General features: G+C 36.6%; 1 protein-coding gene across 1 annotated transcript in view; it reads right to left on the bottom strand.

Annotated features, from left to right (window-relative positions):
- Nucleotides 1-670: 670 nt before the first annotated feature.
- The window catches only part of LOC148873875 (protein CHROMATIN REMODELING 24-like), an 89,158-nt gene continuing 66,200 nt past the window's right edge, over nt 671-23,628 (bottom strand). Inside the window, exons 7-16 of the mRNA XM_088962007.1 lie at nt 20,712-20,783; nt 18,516-18,596; nt 18,312-18,430; nt 11,236-11,347; nt 10,885-10,953; nt 9,794-9,888; nt 3,610-3,738; nt 2,605-2,670; nt 2,369-2,501; nt 671-1,069 (exon numbers count right to left, since the gene is read on the bottom strand). Coding sequence (XP_088818133.1) covers nt 1,028-1,069; nt 2,369-2,501; nt 2,605-2,670; nt 3,610-3,738; nt 9,794-9,888; nt 10,885-10,953; nt 11,236-11,347; nt 18,312-18,430; nt 18,516-18,596; nt 20,712-20,783 — 918 coding nt within the window. The 3' untranslated portion in view covers nt 671-1,027. The remainder of the gene's footprint in view (nt 1,070-2,368; nt 2,502-2,604; nt 2,671-3,609; nt 3,739-9,793; nt 9,889-10,884; nt 10,954-11,235; nt 11,348-18,311; nt 18,431-18,515; nt 18,597-20,711; nt 20,784-23,628) is intronic.

Raw genomic sequence — 23,628 nt, 5'->3', positions numbered from 1 at the left:
CATTATCAGCTTGTTGTATATGAAACCATTCTTATACACACTTCAATCATCTCATTTTGAGTTTCTTGGCATTTGAATGCATAAACTCATTAGTAATACCAATCAATTATTGTAGTGAATCCCAAAATCACAATGCAAATCCTTCAAGAACACTAAAATCACAATGTCCCAATTAAAAAGCACAGAATAGCAATTGATAGCCCAAGGATAAATGAACAGAGCAGGAGAAAGAACAATAACAATAAAGCAGGTGAACAAAAGTTTACCTGATTTGGCTTATGACTTACATCCATGGGCATCAAAGAAGAAATCCACTATAGAAATAATAGAATAGAGAACTAAACCCTACCTTCCAATACTCCTAAAGCACTCTCTCAATTGTCTCAACACTCCCACTCTCTTTTTATTTTGTTGGTGCCCAAGATAAATAGCTTGCAGCACAAGATACACACACACGCAAGAAACAACTATCAAAGTTCATATTTGGGCCGGATCTGTATACAGAAAACAGGTTGGGTCAATGGCATGGAGGCTTAGTGGTTTTAAAATCTACCCTTTCAAGTTCTTCACTACTTGGTTCAGGGCAGGCCATGGAGTAAGTCACAACTAGAATTAAGGCATCAAGACACCAATTATTGGATGTTAATAAAGTATAAATGGTATTCAACTCTTGAAACTGTAAACGACTTCAATTCTACTTTTGTAAATTATTAGCACTTAAGAGCATACATTCATCATCCACAATGGACTTGCACTTGATGTTGACATGGTTCTAACAAGACCTTGTGTGACAAACAAGTCCAGAGCAAACTAACATTCTTACAAAGCTACTTGGTTCAATAAGATACTTCACTTTAATATTGATGACAACAAGAGTTGCTATACAGGGAAAAAAAAGGAACAAACTTTATACAGTCAACACCCGCTGAAGGTCCCCAGAGATGTCATCCAAATCAACTTCTTTCTCAGTTCTCTCTTCCATCATATTAAGCTGATCAAGCTCTAAATTTAGTTCAGCAATTTGCCTTCAAATTCTCTCTCCCTTATCTAGTAACCTTGAAATTGTGGTCTGAAACACATTGTTTCAAATACAACAGATCATGTTATTTGGAGAAATATTAACAAAATTAAATTATGTGATTTGGAGATCATCTTATTTGGGTTATTTTTAGACCAGACCAAATATACATTTTCAGCAACATGTTAGTTGTAGCAAGTTCAACATTTGGCTAGCTGAGTCTTCATCCAAAAAATGCAACAAATGATTAATTCAAATATTTTTTTTGAGGATATAATGTGACGAAACCAAAATTCTAAGTATCAAAAGCACAAAGACTATTGGAAAAGCAATTTTAAGCAATATATCACAATGTGCATTAGATACACATAGATATGATGAAAAAATTAAGATGTTCATGGATACACTAGAAAAGCTTAAACAAATCCGAAAAAATATATCAATGACATTAAATGTAAGTTTTATTTGACTATAAATAAGCTAAATACAAATAAGAAACATGTACTTTAATAGTTTATGTGAAGTGTGAAGTGTGAGGTTGAACAATTTGGACCAACTTGGTAAACAGTATAATTGATGGAAGAACTGAAATATAAATATAAATATACGAGTGAATCTCAAATTTCAGAAAAATAAATAGAATTAGTGTTTATACTTATAAATATATATATTTCCATTATCAATTTTTTAACTTTTATTGAAAAGCATCTAGTAAGAAGAGGAAATGTCTAAATGTTAAGATTCAAAATAAATGTAAATATGACAAGTAATCATAGCAGAGCATAGTGTAAGATTTGTTGTCTTTCAACTTAAAGAGCAAGGTTAAAATCTTCATACTTGTAGTTTTCATACCCAGGGAAAATGAACTAAAGTAATTAGGGGAATTTAATTGCGTGTGAGAAAGTCAATCAACCAAATTGGAATTTGAATAGTTGCCTTAAATACAGGAGTTCATTATGAGATAAGGCTTGAATTTAGGAGTTAATGAGTAATCATCAGAGTGAGGACATGATATATTAAAAAAAGTGGAACATCTTGGCCAATATATCAATAATATTGGGCCCTGTTGGCTAATATGGACCAGGTACAGATCATACCATGAAAGTATCAGTTGATACTGTGGATACAGGTGGAATAAAGTTGAGTTTCTTCCATTCCACCAATGCCACATACCAGTAACCTTAAAAACAATATGTATCTGTCTGTATGATCCGATATGTATAAATACTTAAAAAGGAAAAAAAAAACTATGGAGTTATTGACCATAAACCTTACCCAACTATAAAAGTAGATCAAGTGAACTTGCCAGGCCTTTACTCTTTGAACTTAAGTTTTGAAGTGTCATAATACCTTGTTTTCCAAAATATGAGAGAGCCGTTCAATTCTCTCGTTTATATCTGCAACTTTTAGTTTGCCAGGACCACCAGAGGCAGCACTTTTTCTGTGTATGCTGACATCTTTTGGTTTGAATGCATACTGAGCCCTGCAATAGATGTCAATTGTAAGGTATATATTCTATATTGTTTTACCACTGCAAGATATGAGATTACAGAGAACAGCATTGATATGTTATTCAGGGGCCTCACCCATCAACATTGGGTTCAACTGAATATCTTGAAGATGATCTTCCCACAAAAGTAATTTGCTTTCTTCTGCTCAGTGTCAACAAAAAAGATTATTATCTTCAGTTAAATTGTAATGGAGCTGTATTGTATAGATGACTGGACTTTTCCACCCTTTGTACTCAATCTATTTTATCATAAATTATGAAAGTTATGTTTCTTTTCCAAAATAAAATAACTCCAATGAAACCAACTTTAGGAAACAATCCGGATGATCCATGGGGCAGTCTAACATTTTGTGAAGTCAAAACATGAACAAAATATAATGATGAATGCTAGTAAACAATATGTTTATGGAACTCCTCATTACTGCATGCTACAGATAACATGGGACCTGTGCCTAATTTTGTTTTGTACCACACCTTTCCAAAAGTCTCATCATGAATGGGGCAAGTTATCCAAAAGTTGCATAAACACATATACTAGAATTCCTCAAATTTAATCTTGCTGAAAGAAAAGCTACAATGTCCCACATTATTGGGGCAGCGATACCAAGAAGCAACTTCATAAAATTGAAGTAATTTCCATCTTGATTTTATTCAAGATCTAATTGTTTCTCTCTTTGTATATTCAAATAGGTTTTTACGTGCAAAAGCAATCATTTGTTTTTTGTACATCGCTAGATTTTTTCATCTTGTGCTGCTTTACGGACATTTTTCTCCTCACCTAATATACTTCTTTTGTTTTCAAAATATTACATATATAACTAGATCTTTTAATGTTAATATTCATATTGCAACCCAAGTGGTTGGTCATACATAACAAGAATGAGCAGCCCAGCCATGTTCAATCACAAGTTCCTGTGTAAACCATTGATGGAATGGAATTATAGTTCAAATAAAAAGGTTTGATATATCTAGATCAACAGGAAAATGAAAAGTTTTCTTTATGTTAGGAAAACCACCCATGTATATACAATCATGAATTTTAACATCTAAATATCATTGATGGTTAAAATTGAGTTCTCACCGTAATGTTCCTTCATCGTCTTCTACTAATGGTACAGGTTCCGTTTTGGAGAAGAGCAAACTGTGATGACTGACCCCTGCTATACTTTGATGTTCCAAAAACTTTATATGGTCTCTTAAAGAGTCATTCCTATTGTAAAAGAAGACAATCAGGAGTTCAACCAAAAATTAAAAAAAATAAACAATAAATATCACAAATTAACAATAGAATGCCAGCATTAATATTTTACTATATAAAACAGGTACCCCATGCCATTGATGAGAGAGCGCATACAGGAAATCTACATAAAGTGGACCTCTTATCTTTTCTAACTAATAATACCAAATGCGAAGCCCGTCTCTTCCCACTTGTTTATATAAATTAAATCCCAGTTAAATCCCATTTAAGGTATGTATGTCATGAACCTGCTAACTCAGGGCTCTTCGAGGGGCCAACCTCCTGAATTCTTGAAAGGAGAGAGAAAGAGAGAGAGAGAGAGAGAGAGAGAGAGAGAGAGAGAGAGAGAGTTTAATGCTGAAAGAATCAATGTCCTATTCCCTTTCCTGCTCTACTACTTATAGTTTTACAATCTTGATTGTTACAGTTGTTACAAGGAAGTTGTTACAAGTGGATGGTTAGTTGTGCTGACGTGGCCTCCTCTTGTAAAGCTGCTTGACTGCCTTTTGTTGGTCTGTTCCAGCAGTCTTGACAATCCCCCATTCCTTTAGAGCGACCATGCCCTCAAGGTCTAATGTAGGAAAATTAGATTGCAGATATAAGTAGGATTCCCAGGTTGCATCCTCTTCCGGAAGGCTAGACCAAACAACTAATGCCTCTGGTATGACTTTGCCTCCCTGGCGCACCCATCTGAAATCAATGATGCGGGCTGGCTTAGTCTGCACTTGTCCTTCTTCTGAAAATATGGGAAGGGTCGCACTTGTAATGACTCCTGACTTCGGCCCCTTCTCCAGTTTGTAGGTCACTGATCCTATTCTCTCCAGGATTTTAAATGGGCCAAAATAGCACGGGCTGAGTTTGTTCCGCTGTGGCTTGCAACCGAAATCTGCCTAAAGGGTTGTAATTTGAGAAACACCCAATCACCTACTTCATATTGGACATTCTTGTGGTGTTTATCATAGGTGTGCTTCATCCATTGTTGTGCCTGTAAGAGATGATGTCTCAGTTCCCTTAGCACCTCATCCCGTTGCGTTAGCTGTTCTTCAACGGCCGCTACTGTGGTGGTTCCTTTTTCATAAGGAAGTAGAGGGGGAGGGTCCCGACCATATAAAGCTCTGAAGGGTGTCAACCCCGCGGCGCTATCGAAAGTGGTGTTGTACTACCATTCGGCCCAGTGGATCCACTTCACCCATTGTCTTGGTCGATCTCCCACGAAGCATTTCAGATATGTTTCGAGACTCTTGTTAACCGCCTCTGTCTGTCCATTAGATTGGGGGTGGTAGCTAGTTGACTTGAGAATAGTTTAACCCCATGTAGGCAGAAAAGTTCAGCCCAGAAACGGCTCATAAAGATAGGGTCCCTGTCTGATACAATTGAGTTGGGGAGCCCATGTAGGCGCACAATTTCCCGGAGGAATAATTCAGCAACTGTGGCTGTTGTAAATGGGTGTAACAGAGGTAGGAAATGACTGTATTTTGTCAGTCTATCTACTACCACAAGGATAACTGTTTTGCCGGCAGAAACGGACAATCCCGTGATGAAATCCATTGATATATCATCCCAGACTTGGGTTGGTATTGGGAGTGATTGCAAGAGGCCTGCTGGTGTTGTAGTGGCTGACTTGTTTTGTTGGCATACTACACACTCGGCTATGAAGTTATGGATAGATGTACGCATGCCTTTCCAATGAAATTGTGTGGCGATGTGCTTTTGTGTTCGTAGGATGCCGAAGTGGCCACCCGTGGGTGAGGCATGGAATAATTCCAGCAGCTTTCTAAGATGAGAAGAGGCTACCGGGATTTCCAGGCGTCCTTTGAAGAAGAGTAGATCATTCTTAATTGTGTACCCGGGGTGCAGTGAGGGATTTGCCAATACTTGGGCCTTCAACTAATGTAACTCCTTATGGGATTGGGCTTCTTTTCGCAGTAGATCCAGGAGTGGAGAAGTTGGGGAAGATACTAGTAACTGAAATGACTGTGGGTGCCGTGAAAGGGCGTTTGCCACTTGATCCAGGAGTGTATTAGGTCGTAGTTTTTGATGAAGTGGCGGTAGTACCCGGACAGTCCCAAGAAGGCCCTCAATTCTTTCACACATTTGGGTTGCGGCCAGCCCAGTATACTAGAGATTTTATTTGGGTCAGTCGTTACAATCCCCTTTTCTACATGTCCCAAGTAGTGAACTTGGTTTTTCCAACGGAGCACTTGGGCTCTTTAGCGAACAGCTAGTGGGCCTCAAGTGTTGCAAGGGTGACCTGTAGATGGTTCAGATATTCCTCCCAATTGGGGTTGTAGACCAATATGTTGTCAAAGAAAACAATGATGAACTTACGTAAATATGGCCGGAATATGTCATTCATCAAGGCTTGAAATGTGGCTGGAGCATTGGTCAGCCCAAATGGCATGACCCGGAACTCAGTGGCCATCATGTGTCCTGAAAGCCGTTTTGTGAACATCCTCCCTATGTACCCTTATTTGATGATACCCCGCTTGTAAATCCAGTTTTGAGAATATGGTGGCTTAACTGAGTTCATCAAGCAGCTCATCAATGACTGGTATTGGGAATCGGTCTTTAATGGTGATGTTGTTAAGGGCTCTGTAATCAATACAAAACCGCCACGTCCCATCCTTTTTCTTGACTAATAGTACCGATGACGAGAATGGATTGTGACTGGGCTGTATTATCCCTTGCTTAAGCATATCTTGAACTTGTTCTCGATTTCAAATTTCTGAAAGTAAGGGTATCGGTAGGGTCTTACATTGGTCGGGGCTGATCCCGGCATGTGGGGGATGCAGCGGTCATGCTCCCGGCGTGGTGGCAGTCCTTGGGGTTCTCTGAACACGTTGCCATAGTGTTGAAGGAGTTGTTGTAGGCGGCTTGGGAAGTCTCTAGGCCCATCTGGGCTGCTGTTAGCTAAGGATGGCCTGGTCCAATTTGAGTCCATGTGCATGAATATGGGCTGATCTGGATCTCCTCTTTGCTTTGTCAGTGTTGCAAGACTGATGGGCCTTGGGCCCTTGCATGTTTGCCCTTGTAGATGGACGGTAGAGTTTCCCGATGTGAAGTCCATGGTGAGACGGGCCCAGTCACAGACCATGGGTCCTAGTTGTCTTAACCATTGAATGCCTAGCACCACGTTCGCTCCACTGAGATGGAGAGGATATAGGTCCATCGCAAACTGATGACCTTGAATCTTTAGTGGTAGGCCCATGCAAATGCTATTGCAAAATAGGCTGTTACCGTTGGCCACATGAACCGTAAATGCCGTTGTGGGTTGAACCGGAAGTCCCATTTTATCCACCAAGACTTGAATTATGAAGTTAAGGGAGTTGCCACTGTCTATGAGGATTGACACTTGGCGTCCTAGGATCAGCCTTGCAACTCTCATTGTCTGAGGGGACGCAAGTCCCGTAAGGGCTTGTAAGGATATTTCAGGCATGCCATTGGATTGTATTTCCCACCCTGGGTTAGACTCTCCGCAACTGGTGATGTCGTCTTCCTCTTCGGCATCTGTTTGGAGGAGAAACGCTTGTTTCTTGCAGCGATGTCCCAGCCCAAATTTCTCTTCGCAGTTGTAACAGAGACCTTTGTCTCTGCGGGCTTGCATCTCTGCCCAGGTCAGCTGTTTGAAAGAAACCTGGGCCTGGGCCCAATACTTCTTCCTCCTTGTTTGGAGTTGTCGTCCTTTCTTGCTCCCTTCTTGCTCCGGGACCCCGTGGTCGCTGCACCTTTCTTGCTCGACTGAATTTGTCCTCATACAATCTGGCTAGTGCTTCCGCACTAATGACCGAAGTGGGCTGCATCACTTTCACTTCCAGTCGCAGTTCTTCTTTTAGGCCGCTGACGAAGCTTCCCACCAATGCCTTCTCCGTCCACCCTTGGACTCTCACGGCTAGCCTTTCGAACTCCATCTGTTATTCTTTTATTGATCCCACCTGCCGTAGCTTTGCCAAATTTTCATCAAGATCTTCGAACCCAGATGATCCAAAACGGACAGTCATGGCGTCAGTGAAGTCTGCCCAGGTTTGACGAGGGTGCCTCCTTCTGTACCATTGAAACCAGAGGATAGCTTCCCCTTCAAGAAAATCATTTTGTGTACAGATTAAGAACTTAAGACCCTAACATGAACTTTTTTGGCCTTGCCACAAGGGGCTTGGTACAAAGGTGACTCATAGAACAAGAAAACTGTTTTACATCACATTAGCTATTTGAAGTAATGCAGTTGGGTAAAAAAAGAGATTGAAGGTGTTTTACATCACATTAGCTATTAGAACAAGAAAACTGTTTTATATATTTAATTTTATTTTTAAATTTTCATTTGAATATGTTTTACACAATATGTTTATGTATTTTAATTTTTAGATAATAGGTTTTTTTAAATCTATTTTAAATTTTTTTGAAGTAAAGATAAAGTATTGATTGTATTCATTCAAAAAAGGCCATTACAAGTATAACCATGTACATCAAATCTTTACAAGAAATAGTTCTGATTGCTCCTTCCCTGCCAGCCTTACAAAAACAAATTGGCTGGGTCCAAATAACATTTATTTTAAATTTATAATTAATATTAATATTATTTTAGTTTTTTTTTTTACTTTTTATTATTATTTTTGCGCCTTGCTTCAAAAAGGCACCTTAGGCGCAAATTGTCGCTTGCGCTTTTCTGGCGCCTTGCACTTTTAGAACACTGGTTAAAGTATAATGGAGGCATATAACTCAATAGTCAGTGGAATAGCATAAAAAAATTAGATAATTTTCCTTTACCTACATTTCTCAGCTGGCGCAGACAGAAACAAAATGAACACCAAATATAGATGTTTTGTATCAACAGGAGTGTTTTTGGTTTTAGACAGTCTGACTATTTGATGCATAACTGAAGCAAAGAAAGGATTTTTGAGGAAGTACATCATTTTACCAATTTCTACTGCCTATACCAGTTTCAAATAGGATATTACTAATTTGGTATTGCTCGAGTTTCTTAAATTTATTTTCTAGTCATTAGTGTCTTAAGTCTTAACTCTTAAGAATAGGGTTATAAGTTTTCTAGAAATTTACTGTTATTTCAAAATTACTAGTTATGGTAATTTTTGAATTTACCATGTAAAATAATGCCTGTACCATTTATGAGAAAATGCAACAACTAATTAGTAGTGATCTATGGGGTCTTTACATTAACTAGTTTCAGTGGTATTGGTAAATTGTTATAAGAGTTATTTAGGAGTTAAGAGACTTTGTTTGAGTATTCTTACAGGTTCCCTATGGATTTGTCTTAGTTATAAAGCAATTAGAAGTTGATTTGTCAGTTTCCTAGTCTAAATTCGAGTCTGTAAAGAGACATCTGAACTCATTCTTTGGTGCACTTTCTTTCTAATTTCTTACTCATTCTTTGGTGCACAGCAAGCCATCTAATGGCTTTTCCATCCATGTTCTTCATCCTTAATCAACCGAAGCCTCCTTCACCCAATAAAGCCCACCACCAGATCTGGAATTTGTAGGGCCCTTACCCCATCCTACATCACTAATTTTATACTATGAAATATCCACATAAGTTAAAGTCTTAATTAAATTTGGCAAGGCATAAAGTCTTGAGAAATGGAATTTAGCAAAAAAATAGATATACACACATAATACAAGCATATTACATGGGATACCCATACCCATGTCCAAGATAGGAAGTGGAGGGTCTATATCACCATTTCCCATATCCATGTGCATATCCGTATCCATATCCAGGTATCATTGATTTTAGATGTTAACCTTCCATATTAAAAAGCATTGCACATTTCAAAGCAGCCCTGAAGATTAAACATCACCGATGCACAGCCATACAATCTTTTAAACCAACCTGAAGACTAAATAGCAAGGCTGCACAACCATAAAATCCCAATGAGAAACAAATTCACCCCACTTTCCTAAAGATGTATGCATGGAATTTGTGCCAACCTCAACATGAAGTTACAAGCATGATTCATGACCTAGTTCTGTGAAAGCAATTTGTAAATAAATAACTTGAATGGTATAGAGACATTACATAGTGTACTGCTGATCATGCTCCTCGTGTAATTGTTGTTGAGTGAGCGAAACATCAAATCCTTGTTTTGGGAGACTGAAAAGTTCCCGTAGATTCTGAAAGATTTGGGAAGTTAACAATAAAAATCCTTGACATAATGTCCTAAAAAGTAACCATGAAATACTTAAAAGCCAAGTCCAATAAAGGATAAAAGCTAGGGATGCAAACTGAGTAGCCAACTTGAAGAATTTACAATGCATTGGCCCCAGGCCCCTTCAAATTCTAATGAATGCTCACCCGAGGGATGATCATTTGTACCCTTTCCTGGGACCGAGCCCACATCAGGCCAAGAATTTTCTGGGACAGGATGGGCCTGGGCCCAATACTTTCACTCGGCTCTCCCAATATGTTTAATAGTTGATATTCATAGCCATAGGCCCAGGCTACAGCCCTTATCATATTAAGCCTGGCCCTGACATGGCTAGAGCTGTCAAAGAGTTGGGCAGTCCCAAACCAATTACTGATCAGTTCTATCAAGTAGACCCAGAACTTAACAAATTATTAATCAGGTCTGACCCAATCATACTTGACATCTATAATTACCTGTGATAATAACAACTTGAACTTCATTTTGATAATATAACCTTGATGAAAAAGGCAATAAATAGTAAGCCGTTTATATGTCAATAAAACAGTGTTTATAACCAATATTGTCTTATATACTGTCTATGAAATATACCCTTTTGGTAAAAGGAATCTATACATTTAGACAAATTATAACAAAAAGTTACCAAAATAGGAGGCCTTTACATACTATAAATTACATAATCAGTTTGGGTCTTAATCAGTTCAGAACAGCCAAAACTGGTCCTACCCAATTATAATCAAGACACAACTCAGAACCAGAACCAATAATAATTGGTTCGGTCAGTTGAGTTCTATCGATCTGGCCCGATCCATTGACAGCTCTGTGCCTGGCCCAGCCAACAAAGACCACCCCAAGCTCAAAACAGGCTAACCCATGTTGATCCCTAATAAAAGTCTATAAATATTTACAAACTTCGCAGGTCAGGCAACAATTACACATACACACTGGTCACAGGTATATATACCTGCTGGCTAAAGTACCGTGTTTGCTCTTTGTGCTCAGTTGCAGATTTAAACAAGCCTCCCTTAAATACCTGGATCACATGCAGAAAGCATAATGGCAGAATTTATATTAACTTCCAAAGTCCACCAGGACACTTGATTCCTAATTAATGATAAATAGATGCAAGGCCTCTCTGCAGGCAAGCATGCTTGCCTTAAAAATTGATGCTGTAATATATATGTGAATGCATGATTTATAGCACGCAAATTAACTCATAGTAAGAAAATACAAAAATAGGCAAGAATAATGGATCACATGTAGGAAAATGATCTCTAGGACCACATGACTAGATTTTTGTTGAGAAAGTGTCAACCTGCATTTTATAAATCTTCTCTTCAATAGTACCACATGTCATCAATCGATAAACAATAACATCCTTCTTTTGCCCAATTCGATATGCACGGTCAACACTTTGGTTATCCGTACTACAAAATAAGCCACAAACAGATGGATTATTCTCTTTTCCTTGTACAAGAGAATTGACTAGTTGAAAGAAACTATATGTAAAAACCAGTGGTAATGCAGTGTTACATATACCAATACCATGTCCAGATAAACAACTAATAGTAAATTTCAACTGGAATTATGTTCTACATTTCTTATAAATTTAAAAACAACTTATTCAAACAAAGGGCATTGTACTTATATCAAGGGAAAAAATCAATAAAATTTACATGCAAATAAATGACATGTCTGTAGATCCTAAAACTTGCCACAAAGAGTACACATGTTAGGTTAGAAAATACCAACATAAATCCGCCTGATATTAATATATTCTGTTAGAGATTACCTACATGACTGGGCAGACCAAGAGGAAATTTTCTTGGAAACAGGGAGTGCCACAAAAGATAATATTATTGCAAGGGTATTGCTTGGAAAACTCAGTGTCAATAGAAGTGCAGGTTTAGGAGGATACAAGGAGAAGAAATATTGTTTTTCCTCACCAAATGTATATGCCTATGCCCAAGGGAGTCTTCATGTTTTCCACTACTGATCTGTCATAAGTACAAGCTGCATTTAGACAGTTGGGACTTGGGACTTAGGATTCGCAGATTGCTAAACATTTTTCAGCTAGATCTTAAAGGAAAGTAGATAGGTAGAACACACCATTTATGCTTGACTGTCACTAGGTGCAACATGGGTAGAGGGAAATTGTTAAATTGTGAGTGGGCAAATAGTTGGAGACTGGGAGAATACTCCTATTCCTGTATTCCATGGTCTAAATCCCTCAATGTTCACCCCCCCTCCCCCCCACCACCCTTACAAAAAAATAAGGATTATCCAGGATAACCAACACAAATCTAACCATTCTTTCTTAAATTGTTTTGAATTCTGTAATACCACCAATCAAAATCAAATGGAGGCCAAGAACTGCTCAACTGCAATTCTAGTGTGGATTCATTTGCAAAGATTGGTACTACTAAATAATTCATAAAAGACGTGGGCCATCTATCCCTCTGTCATGTGCTGTCTATTAGCCATTCAATTTGACTTTATCTGTAATTCCTTCAATAGTTTTAAATTCTAGATTCTCATACAAAGTATATATAGGTAAATGATGACAGAATTCACAAGTATACCTGTTCATGGGCCAGGCTTTGCCAAAATTTAAATAGGCCCAACCCAAAGACCAACCCTGAAGCAGTGTAGAGCTGAGCCCAACGAGCTGAATAGGTCTATTCACAAGATATGGAAATTCTTTAAATTGAATACTGATTTTGAAAATGCCCCTAAATCTATGCTTTTTCACCTTGCTGCGTCAAACTCACTGACACATCATTTTTTTTATCAATAACTCAGGAAATCGATTTCATTAGAATTAAATAAAGCAGTACAACCAGAAGTTATGAAGGAAACAAAGAGGGCACTGAATGTCCAAACCCCCCAAAATTACATATAGGCCCAAAACATAGACTGCCTTTGTACCCCTTGTTTAGCCAAACTATCTGCTAAAGTGTTGGCTGATCTTCTAACCCAATTAAGTTGAATCAGCATATCCCTTGAGAGCCATTTGAATCTCCTAAGGCCATACCTTAGGTGCCAAGAGACTCTTTCCCCTTCCCTTAACCAGTCCACAACTGTTTTGGACTCACCTTCAATAACTAGCCTTTCCAGGCCTAATTCCTTAGCTTTCTCAAACCCAAATATAGCAGCTAAGAACTCTATAGATGCCACATCACTATGCCCAGCTGGACCCGAGAATAAGGCACAAATGTTGCCTTCCCTGATAGCTCCTCCAATATCTGTAGGGCCTGGATTGCCCACCCTGCTCCCACCAAAGTTCAATTTGAACCAACCACCAGGCGGAGGAGACCAGACCACTGTTTCAACTTGTCTTCTAGAAGATGAAGCAACTATAATCCCCTAAGCACTGAAGAAATCATCAATCTGAAATGAGAACAAGCTCAAGGACTTAACCCAATTATCCACTCGAAGGGTTATGGCCTGAATCAATGCTTCCTTTGTTCTTTCCTTTTCCCCAAAAATTCTAGAGTTTCTTTCCTCCCAGACTGTCCAAACAACTGCTGCCATGCAACCTCAGCTCTAATCCTAGAAGCAGTGTTGCTCAGACCCTCCCATTTGGGCCAAGTGTCCATATCAGACACGAATCAAATTCTAACACCCCATTAACTTTTGAGGGATACTTCCAAGGTAAGATGTTCCATTCTCTCTTTGCCTATTTCAGAGCTAATGTACACAATAAATGCCATTTTGCAAAAAAGATAGAATAAATTGTTAACTCTTTTTGAGGTACTAGTAAGTGGGCACGTGCTTTGCACGTGGCAATTCTAGATGATGATGATGATAGTAATAATATACCCAAATTTTCTATAAATTTTATGTATTTTCTATTTTTTGTTTTTTATTACTAATTGGATGCTGATTGCAAAATCTAAATCTAATTACATAAACACCTCATCCAAATATGTGATAATCAGATCATGTTGTGAAGTTTCAAGTATCATTGACAGGCCTATCTACTCGGCTAGACTCTTCTTTTTGTAATGTTTTATCTTTTTGGTGTATCTCTTTTTTTTTTGTTCATTTATCAAAAAAAATGTAAGATTTAATAGAGGGATATGAATGAGGTGAAAAGTTATAGTTCAAGTTACAATTTAAAAATGAGGTGAAAAGCAATAGAGGGAACTAAATTCAAAAATGAGTATTTTAGTCAAAAGAAAGTTCCACAATCTTAATCATATTTTTAATAGTAGTGTAAATATAGAATTATAAATGTGTTCAATTTTTTTATAATCTTTTTCTATTTTTGTGTAAAAATAATTCTGATATGTCGCACTTACGTTTTGTTTAATATGATAAATATATGCTATTATGCATGTGCTTGAATGCTTTTTTGCAATATTTATGTTTTTTTATTTCTATATTTTATTATTTTTTCTTATTTATTTATGACATTAAAGGTTAACACATTTAACCCAAAAGTTAAACTATTTATTATTAATTTTTATATTTCATTTATGACCAGTTCTAAATTATGTATTTTATTTTCATTATCAATAAAAGAATTCTTGTTTATTACACTTATTTTTCAATTTGATTAATAAAAATATCATAAATGTGCCTAATTTTTTCTATATTTTTGAATTTTTTATATTTATTTCTGTTTAAAAAATTATTATTTTTTTATGAATTTGTTTAAAAAAATTATTACCTAACTATAACTTTAGTCCGAAAGAAAGTTTCACACTATATCCACACTTTTATATATAGTATGGATATAATGCAAGAATTCAGAAAAAGACTTACTTAAATAGTTTATATTTGTGTCTACAAGTATAACGTAGGAGCTGGTTGAGAGAATGCAAGGTTAGTGGGTAGCCTTGAGCCCTTGCTTTCAAACTTCAACAAAGTAGAGTCCTGAATCTAGGAGAAAATCAAGAGAATTTTTTTTCTAATAGCAGAGAACCGAAAACCCCAGATAGCTGGGACCAACATTGGGCAACGTAGGAGCTGGTAGATAGAATGCAGGGTCAATGCCTTGCTTCAAATTTCAACGAAGTAGGCTTTCAATCTAGGAGAAAATCCAGGGAATCGTAGTTGGTTTTCTTCTGATAGCAGAGAACTACTAGAAAATAACAAAAAAAAAGATTACATGTTTCTTTTTTTTCTGATCAATAACTGAAATTTTCATTAAAAAAATTACATGTTTCTCCAACACTGATTTCAAAAGGTGAAGAAAAGCAGCTATAGAGAAGAAATGAAATTAACTCACTCAACTCTCATTCAATTCTGCTGTTCTGGACAAATTTACATGTATATATAGAACTCCTCACCCTGAGAAATTTGGTATACATTAAAACTGCAGCTGAGTTCTAATTAGAATCCTAGAAGCTGATAAGACTAGAAAATTCAGAAATAGAATCTCAGAATAGCACAGAAAAATAAGAGTTGACTTAAACTAATAGTTTCCTAAACAAAAAATAAGGAAACTACTAATCGCAGATCTAAAAAAATATAGGACACCCCCAAAAATAACAGCTGGTTAAAAAATAGAAGTTACAAATTTAGAAGCTGCTGCAACTTCTAAATCTGGGTGCAACCATTGGTTCCTGCTCTCACATGTTTTGGACTATCTTTGGGAAATAAGTGCCCATTTGAATAAGTACTTATTCAACAAGTTCTTACTATTAAGTACTTATAGTGTTTGGGAGATCTTTTCTCAAACTGCTTACACTTGTTTTAAGTACTCATTTGTGTTGTTTATCCCAGAAGTACTTATATTTGCAGAAATAGAAATTATAGCCTTAACTTGACATACACACACATTTATTTGATACAGGCGAGGCGCCCCGAAAATGCCCAGATGCATATGCCAGAGGCACTGACACCTCTGAGGCGTACGCCTCATACGCTTTTTTTCATGAGGCGTGCTAGAGGCTTACACCTCATGCACCTCATGTAAAAAGAATGAAAGAGAAGAAAAAAAAAGAGAAAAAAGAAAGAAAAGACAAGGAAAGAAAAGGGAAGGGAAGAAAAAATAGGGGGAAAGAAAGTGGGCCGGGGGAAAGACCCCCCCCTTCAAATAGTGCTATGCATCTTCATTCTTCTTAATATATAAGATTTTTATTAAAAAATAAAGAAAAATGAGATTCTTCTTCCTCCTCATCCCACCCACCCTCCTCTTAAGGAGGCATATGCCTCATTGTGTTCGGGAGGCTTATGCCTCTTACATTCTAAACTACGCCTCACACCTCTAGGTAGTGGAACGCCTCCGCGTTTTAAAACATTGATTTGATATTTATGGATATTATATTGACATGATGTAGAGAAAATAATGTCACTGCCGCTGCAAGTTAACATTTGATGAAGAGAAAAAGATAGGATTCTATCGGCCTTCTGAAGATGGGCAGCCCCTAGAAAACAAACATAACATTGGGGACAGACTTTTCCCAAAAAAAAAGAAACAAGTGCTTATTGAATAAGCAATTTAAAAAAAAAGCCACCCAACTCTGGTTTACTTTTTAAGTGTTTATTTTCAAAATAAGCACTTATTTGCCAAACACAAATGAGTACTTATTTTCCACTAATTGTGTTGCCCAGCACTTCAAAAAAGTAATTATTCGAATAAGAACTCTTTTTAAGTGTTCCCAAACAGGGGTGTAGTAACTTTGGTATGATCAAATCTCTCTACAATTTGATTTTCTGTAATTTCTATTGCTCTTGAGGGCTGAACCACATCAAAGTATTTGTGTCTTCATCTTGCCAGGTCAAACTCCTTGAAAAGCATCAAATTCTGGTTTGTGTCATATCCGTGCAACACAGACTGAAAGGCCAAAGCCATCGTCATCAAACAAATGATTATGATTTGATGCCTGCCCCAAAACTTACTTGCATTTACAGGGAAAAATATTTTATGGTAAAGACAAATATCACAATGGAAGATTGGAACATGATTTTTTTATCAGTAACAACCAAATGAATTTTACTAAAAGATGAAAAAGGAAGACCAGGAGCAATTTCTTGTTGCAATAGAAAAATCCCAGACTGGCAAGCATGGGAATCCAGGTTTGAGTCTGAAAACAACCACTTTTTTGCAAGAAATTCCAAAAGTTAGGTCTGCATTCAGTCCACCCTTCCCAAGACACCTGGACTGCATACAACAGTCCCTCATACACATCTCACCTCTAAGGTGGCAATGCTGAATTCAAGTATAGCCCTTCCCTTTGGACTCCTCATGCTGGGAGTCCACAACCTCTTTTTCCAATGTCCTAATCCATTGGAACAAAAAATTTCCCACAGTTATAATAGATCTGATTTCTCAGGTAGCCAGGACCAACATTGGTTAATGACCATTTTCTGTAAAAGGAAGGAAAAGCCCTGCTGTGGTAGGATACACACACTGCTGTCCCCTTGGACCAGGAACTCTGCATGGGTTCTCTTGCCACCACTCTAGCTAGAGCATCAGCAAGAGCATGAGCTGACCATGATCCACCTGAACGAGCTCTTCAATAGGGCAGTGAAGGTTTAGATTCACTTACTAAAAAACATATGGCCATAGTACACTTAAATATTACAGTCTCATACATGCAACATTTACATCCAACAGTGCCTTCTTAGTATCAGAACTGCAAAACATGTTTCCACAAAGTGGAAATTGCAAAAGTTTAAATTTTAAATTTAATATGTATTTGGGGTTCATTTAATCTAAAGTGTTCCAAGGGCTAGAAGTTTATTATGGGAATAAGTTTGATTTGTGGGGTACTTAAAAGACAACTCTACAATGAGTATATTGTGTTGAGAAAGGCCCAAGATCATGAAAAAGGGACAGAGTGATGAAGATACCTAGTTGTTTGCATTTCCGTGTACCAATATAAGTTATGATCCCTCCAAGCTGGCTTTTTCAAACATCAGAAGACTTGGGATTCCAGATTCGCTCAAAGACATAGTCTAAATCTCTACCAATGCAATACTATGTGAAAGGTAAGGAGAGCACAGTACCAAAATATGATTAAAGCTTCAAAGCAGTTCACATAATATTGTAATTGTAGCAGCAATACAGCATGAAAGGATTTGTTTCCTTTTAATAACAAAGTAAATTTTGGATTTGTATGTCCCTAAAAACAGTAGCTGGTTGTCCCAAACAACCAAAGTAACGTTCTCACCTTTAGTAAGGGACTGAGGATGCAAATATATTTGTCTCTTCTTTTCCTTTATAATCAATTACTATTCTTGCTCTTTGATTCACATCAAAAACTGGTACAGAATAACTTGTGTTGATAACAACAAACAATTTCAGGTTCAAGAAAAAAAGGAAAGAGTACTTCACAACATCCACTCTATATCAAACAAATGCTCGAAGAAATAATTAAAAAAAAAGGAAAACAAACAAGTAAAGATAAGAAACTACACTATTTACATCAATATTACCTTGGATTCCATGCTGGATCAACCACAATGACACGGTCAGCTTTTGTAAGTGTAAGACCAAGACCACCAACTTGAGATGACAATAAAAGAATAGGAGCACCTTTACCTTCTTGGAAATCCTGTAATTGAATGGCACAAATAAGAAAGAAAGTTCCAAGAGAAAAATAAGCAAACTGCTCCCTAGTTAAGTTACAGATAACTAACATTCACAATCTTCTCTCGATCACTAGCTTTTGTGGTCCCATCAATGCATAAGAACCTGTAACCCTTTGATGTTATGGATTCCTGGAAAAAGAAAACAACCATAGAAGAACATTTTTTCATATCAAACCAGGACAATTGAAAAGGTCAAAGCATACAAAACAAGTTCAAAATGTGTATGTCTAAGAACTAACTTCATCAACTAAGAATATTGAAGCAACATTTCAATTATAAAATGAATACCATTATTTGAATCTTTGATGTAGTGAAACTAATAAACCGGAGCCTAATAACAAAAAATAATAATTACTCATCCTCAAACATGCACAGGATGCTTTTAATACATATAATGATATAAAACAAAGTATATTCATATTTAATTGATAAAAAAAAAGTATATTCCTATTTAGACATGGACATTTTCGCATGAACTAGTCAAATTACAAGCAATGCAGAATAGCTGTAACTATAAGTGACCTAAAAACACCTGAAGGGATCTCAGGTATACCATTACTATGCTCCATAGTGCAGTACAACTATTAAGCCCAGATAAGGATATGGCACGCATGCATGGATATAGGAAATGGGGATACAAGTCTCCATTTCTTAAAATCCTTGACATAGATATGGGTAGGGACACAGGGTATCCCATGTAGTGCTGTAATTGGGCTGGATTCAGATTGTATCTGACCACATCCAAAATCCAAATCCAATCTGACAACTGGACATTGAATTACAAATCCAATCAGATCTAGGGAACTCGGATTGTATTCATTTAATACAAGTCCACTTTGTATTTCTTTAAAATAAAGAAAAAGCTTTAAAAAATGAAATTATTTTTACCTTATAATATAATCATGGTTTAAAATGTCCAAAAATTTCCTACTATTTCCACGGCATATTTTTCCACGGGTACAAACACAAAATTTTACTAAAATCGACATATTTCCCAATGAATACTATTGGAACTAAGTGGTGTACAAGAAATAGTATTATAATGTATATTGGTGACAATATTGTAAACACATGGAGTAGCAATCTTATTGCCCACCTAATGGACATGATTACCACTTTGAGCCGGCTTGATATTCTTGCCAAACATGAAGATAATATTGATTTTTGTTAGTATGAAAGATTTTTGGTTGATCTATTAGAACTATTTGCATTTTCTATAAGTTTAAATTTTGTTTGACCTTATTCTATCATGTACTTTTGACTCTTAAGGTTTACCGGACAACTTCACAACATATTATTTTGTCTCCAACTTAGTTTCTTAGCTTTGTTAAATTATTTGGAACAAGATAATAATTTTAAAAGGTGTGCCTACATTTCTTTTATCATTTCACAAAATATCATTCTATACGTTTGCATATTTGAAATTTCTAACATTTCTGACATGTTTCCTATTTTTGGATGACCAACATTTCCACCAACACTGACATTTTAAACCTCGTATATTATATAAATTTAAATAAATATGAAATGTTCAATTTATTATTATAAATTCTATAATATAATATTATATACATAATTTAATCATAGTTGGAACTTAACCAGATCAGATGTTACATCAGGTTTCAGACTTTTGGAATCAATTGACAGCCCTAATCCCATATAATAAGCTTATAATGCATATTATATCATTTCTTGAGACTTGTGTCTAGCCAAGTTTAATTAAATTTCTAAGATGTGCATATCTTAATAGCATATTTTGTTAAAATATACCATTTCACATATCCAGCTATCTAGTGTATTGGGAGGGAGGGATTTGATAAAGACCAAACTTTGGCATTTTTTGCACAAAGTGACATTCTGACCACTCTCAGACTCGAACCAGTGTTTTCACACTTATCCTGAGATTTTACCATCACACCAAGCAATAGCCCCTAAATTTAATGATTAATCTAGGCCCAATAAGCTTAATTTAATGCTTCCAGTGTGCTTTGAAAGAAAACATAACCTACCTTGGTTAGATTAGTTGCAACAATTAACTTCTTTTCTTAATTGGAAATTCCGGTACATTTTCTTTGATAAGTAAATGCCGATAATGATAAAGTTAGAGAAATAAGGGATACAAAGAGAATGCACTAATGCATATGTGGTAAGTAAAATACACAGTAAGGCCAGTGAAAATCAAAACAGGACCAGAAGCGTAATAATTCTAATAAAACAAGAAAAAACAAAGGCATCCAAGATTACCTGAATAAGGTTTAGCATCTTGCGAGTCTGAGAAAAGATCAATACATCATGCCCTTCAGGAATCAAGTTATCCTACAACAAAGTATTACAAATATCAAATTCAATTTGTCAAATGAAGCACCAAGAGAATCAATATGAAAAGGTCTGGATATCAAACCAATAAAGATAATATAAAAGTTATCTTGCATGAGACGTTGTAATGCATATTTTGAGAATTGCCATTATCAGTGACTTTTTCTAAATGTAATGACATTCTTTCCACCACACCAAGTTCTTACTGGTTAAGCATTGAATCCATCCCCTCTAATACATCTTCAGCAGCTCTTTTTGTCAAAAGAAATGGATGATCACATATTTTTTTCATGATCTGTTTCAAATAAATATAGTTTCAATTAAGACCATGTTTAGGATGAAAAATGCTCAACAAAGCATCAATGCATTCAAAGAATTTGAGAAGTTCAAATGAGCAACAAGAACCAATTAAAATAACATATTCAAATTTTAAAATAGCAAATTACTTTACCAGAGAATATTGTTAGAGCACCAAACAGTAACATATGAGACAACATTGTACATTAGGATATTCCAACCTAAAGTTTAACTACCTGCTGGATTTCAAAATATAGTATCTAGTCGTTGAATATAATCAGATATGATGAACTTACTAACTGGAAGTAAATCTAATTGAACAAGGCTATATGGGATTGAAGGACTACTCAAATAATAATAAGCTCAAAAACAAAAAATAAAATAAAGCAAATAACCTACAACTGAGTCAGGATTCTGTGTACAAGAATTAAGAGTTTAAGATCCAGAACAAACAAGGATCCTCCCTCTCTTCCTGTCTTTTTCCCCGTCTGTCTCCCCCATCACCCAAAAAAGCTGCATTCCTTTTCCCCTTTTCCCCTCAAATATGTGAATTTGTTCTGCATTTGTTTTAACAAACTAGTCAATTGCCATACTTGGTGTACACAGTCTCAAAATTGAATAGATCAAATGGTCCCGCTCCAAACATCTACCATGCATAGAAAAAGCAAACTCATTATGCATGAAAACTAATTCCAACAATCAGGATCCATATGGCATACAATGGTGTTGAAAATGAAATTTATAAGATACATCAAGGGCTAGAAGGACTAGGGGCCAACCAAATAGGACTTGGGTTGAAGCAGTATGAAATGATTTAATAACTCATAATTTAATATTGGATATGGAATAAACAGATCGAAATAGCAAAACAGGATTCATGCAGCCAACCCCATATAATCAGGATAAGACCTTTTTTAATAATAAACGAAGGCAGTGCAGTGCACAATGCTCCCACCAATTCGGCGTCTGGGGAAGAACAGATCCCGAATTGATCACCCAGGTCGCAACGAAGCAACCTAACCATTGCACCAAAGCCCACCCTCACTTTTTTTGTAATAAATAAAAAAGAAAAATATTATTACTAAAAGAGGAAGGTACAACCGAAAGGTGATGAGAGGTCACTATTAAAGGAAGAAAGCACCTCAAAAGAGATGCACAAGAAGAGGAAAAAAACACAAAAAGCAGAAATACAAAAGATCTAGACCATGATCCTTCTCCAGCAAATAAGAGTAATTCGGTCTCTTGAACAAGACTTATTTCTGAAAACTCTCATATTTCTTTCTTTCCAAATTTCAAAGCAAACAACAAAAGGGATGCAGCTCCAAGCAATCTTTGCCTTGATATTTCCTCTCATAGTTGGCTATCGAGCAAAAATTTCTTCTGTCAATCTAGGTTCCATCCAACTAGTGTTAAAGAGACCAAAGAAGAAACCCCTAACAAATCTACTGTAGGCACAGCCAATGAACAAGTGAAGAACATTCTCCTCTGCATTCTCACGTAAATTGCATCTACCAGCCAAGTGAAAGCCTCTACTTTGAATATGGTATAAAGTCAGAATGCTGTCCAACACCACTAACCATGCAAAAGCTTCTACCCTTGGAGGAACAGGATTTCCCCAAATCCCCTTTAACTCAGATTTTTCTCCTTCATTCCTTAGCAAAGCTTTCTAGAAAGATTTAACAGAAAATAAACCATTTCTGGATTCTTTCCACCATCTCAAATCTTTTCTTTCCGCTTGTACTTCAGCTGATTGTAGTTTTGAGAATAATTCCACAAAAATTTCCATATTTCCCAATCAAAAAGAGATCTTTTGAATTTTGGGCACTGTTGGGATTCTGCCCAACTCAGACTCTTCTTTCAGGGAAAGTTCCTCCAACAGAAAATTTGGGAGTTAGAGAATGAGAAACAAGATTTTTCTTATTCCTTCAGCTTCAGGTAATCTCTTACAATCCTTTTATACTTTTATGACTACACTATAACAGATTTGCAACAGATTGTTACAACTTGCATCCTTGGTTAAGTTCTTGGTTCCAGAATCTTTTTCGGTTGATGGCTTCTCACATGGCCTCTTTTTCCCCTTCCTGAAATAGGTGTTTACCACCGGCTTAGGTTGGCTCCCTAAAGAGTCCCTAACAGCTCTCTCCTCATCAAATTGGACCTTGTCGTCAAGGACAGGGTATGGAAACTACCGTATCAGTTCAATGTGAGGTTCCTAAGTAGCTTCCTCACTTGCCAGCCCATCTCACCGAACAAGGACCTCCTTAATAAATTTCTGGCCTGATTTGATCCAACAAGTATCCACAATTTCCTTTGGTTGGAGGTAGACTAGCCCATCTTCTGTAAAATCTGGTAATGATGGTGACATTGTAATCTGAAAGACTGGGACCCTACTGATTTCTTGATAAAAGACACATGAAATATGGAGTGAAGACGTGATGAGGTTGGCAGTTCTAGTTTATATGCCAATAGGCCAATGTGTTGTAAGACCTTGTAGAGACCGAAATACCTACGAGAGTGTTTAAAGTTTGCCTGCTTGGAATTCCAAGGG

The sequence above is a fragment of the Nelumbo lutea genome, chromosome 1 (genome assembly GCF_056320005.1).
Source record: "Nelumbo lutea isolate HS-2025 chromosome 1, American lotus-T2T, whole genome shotgun sequence".
NCBI lineage: Eukaryota > Viridiplantae > Streptophyta > Magnoliopsida > Proteales > Nelumbonaceae > Nelumbo > Nelumbo lutea.
This window is presented reverse-complemented; position numbering and strand designations above follow the sequence as displayed.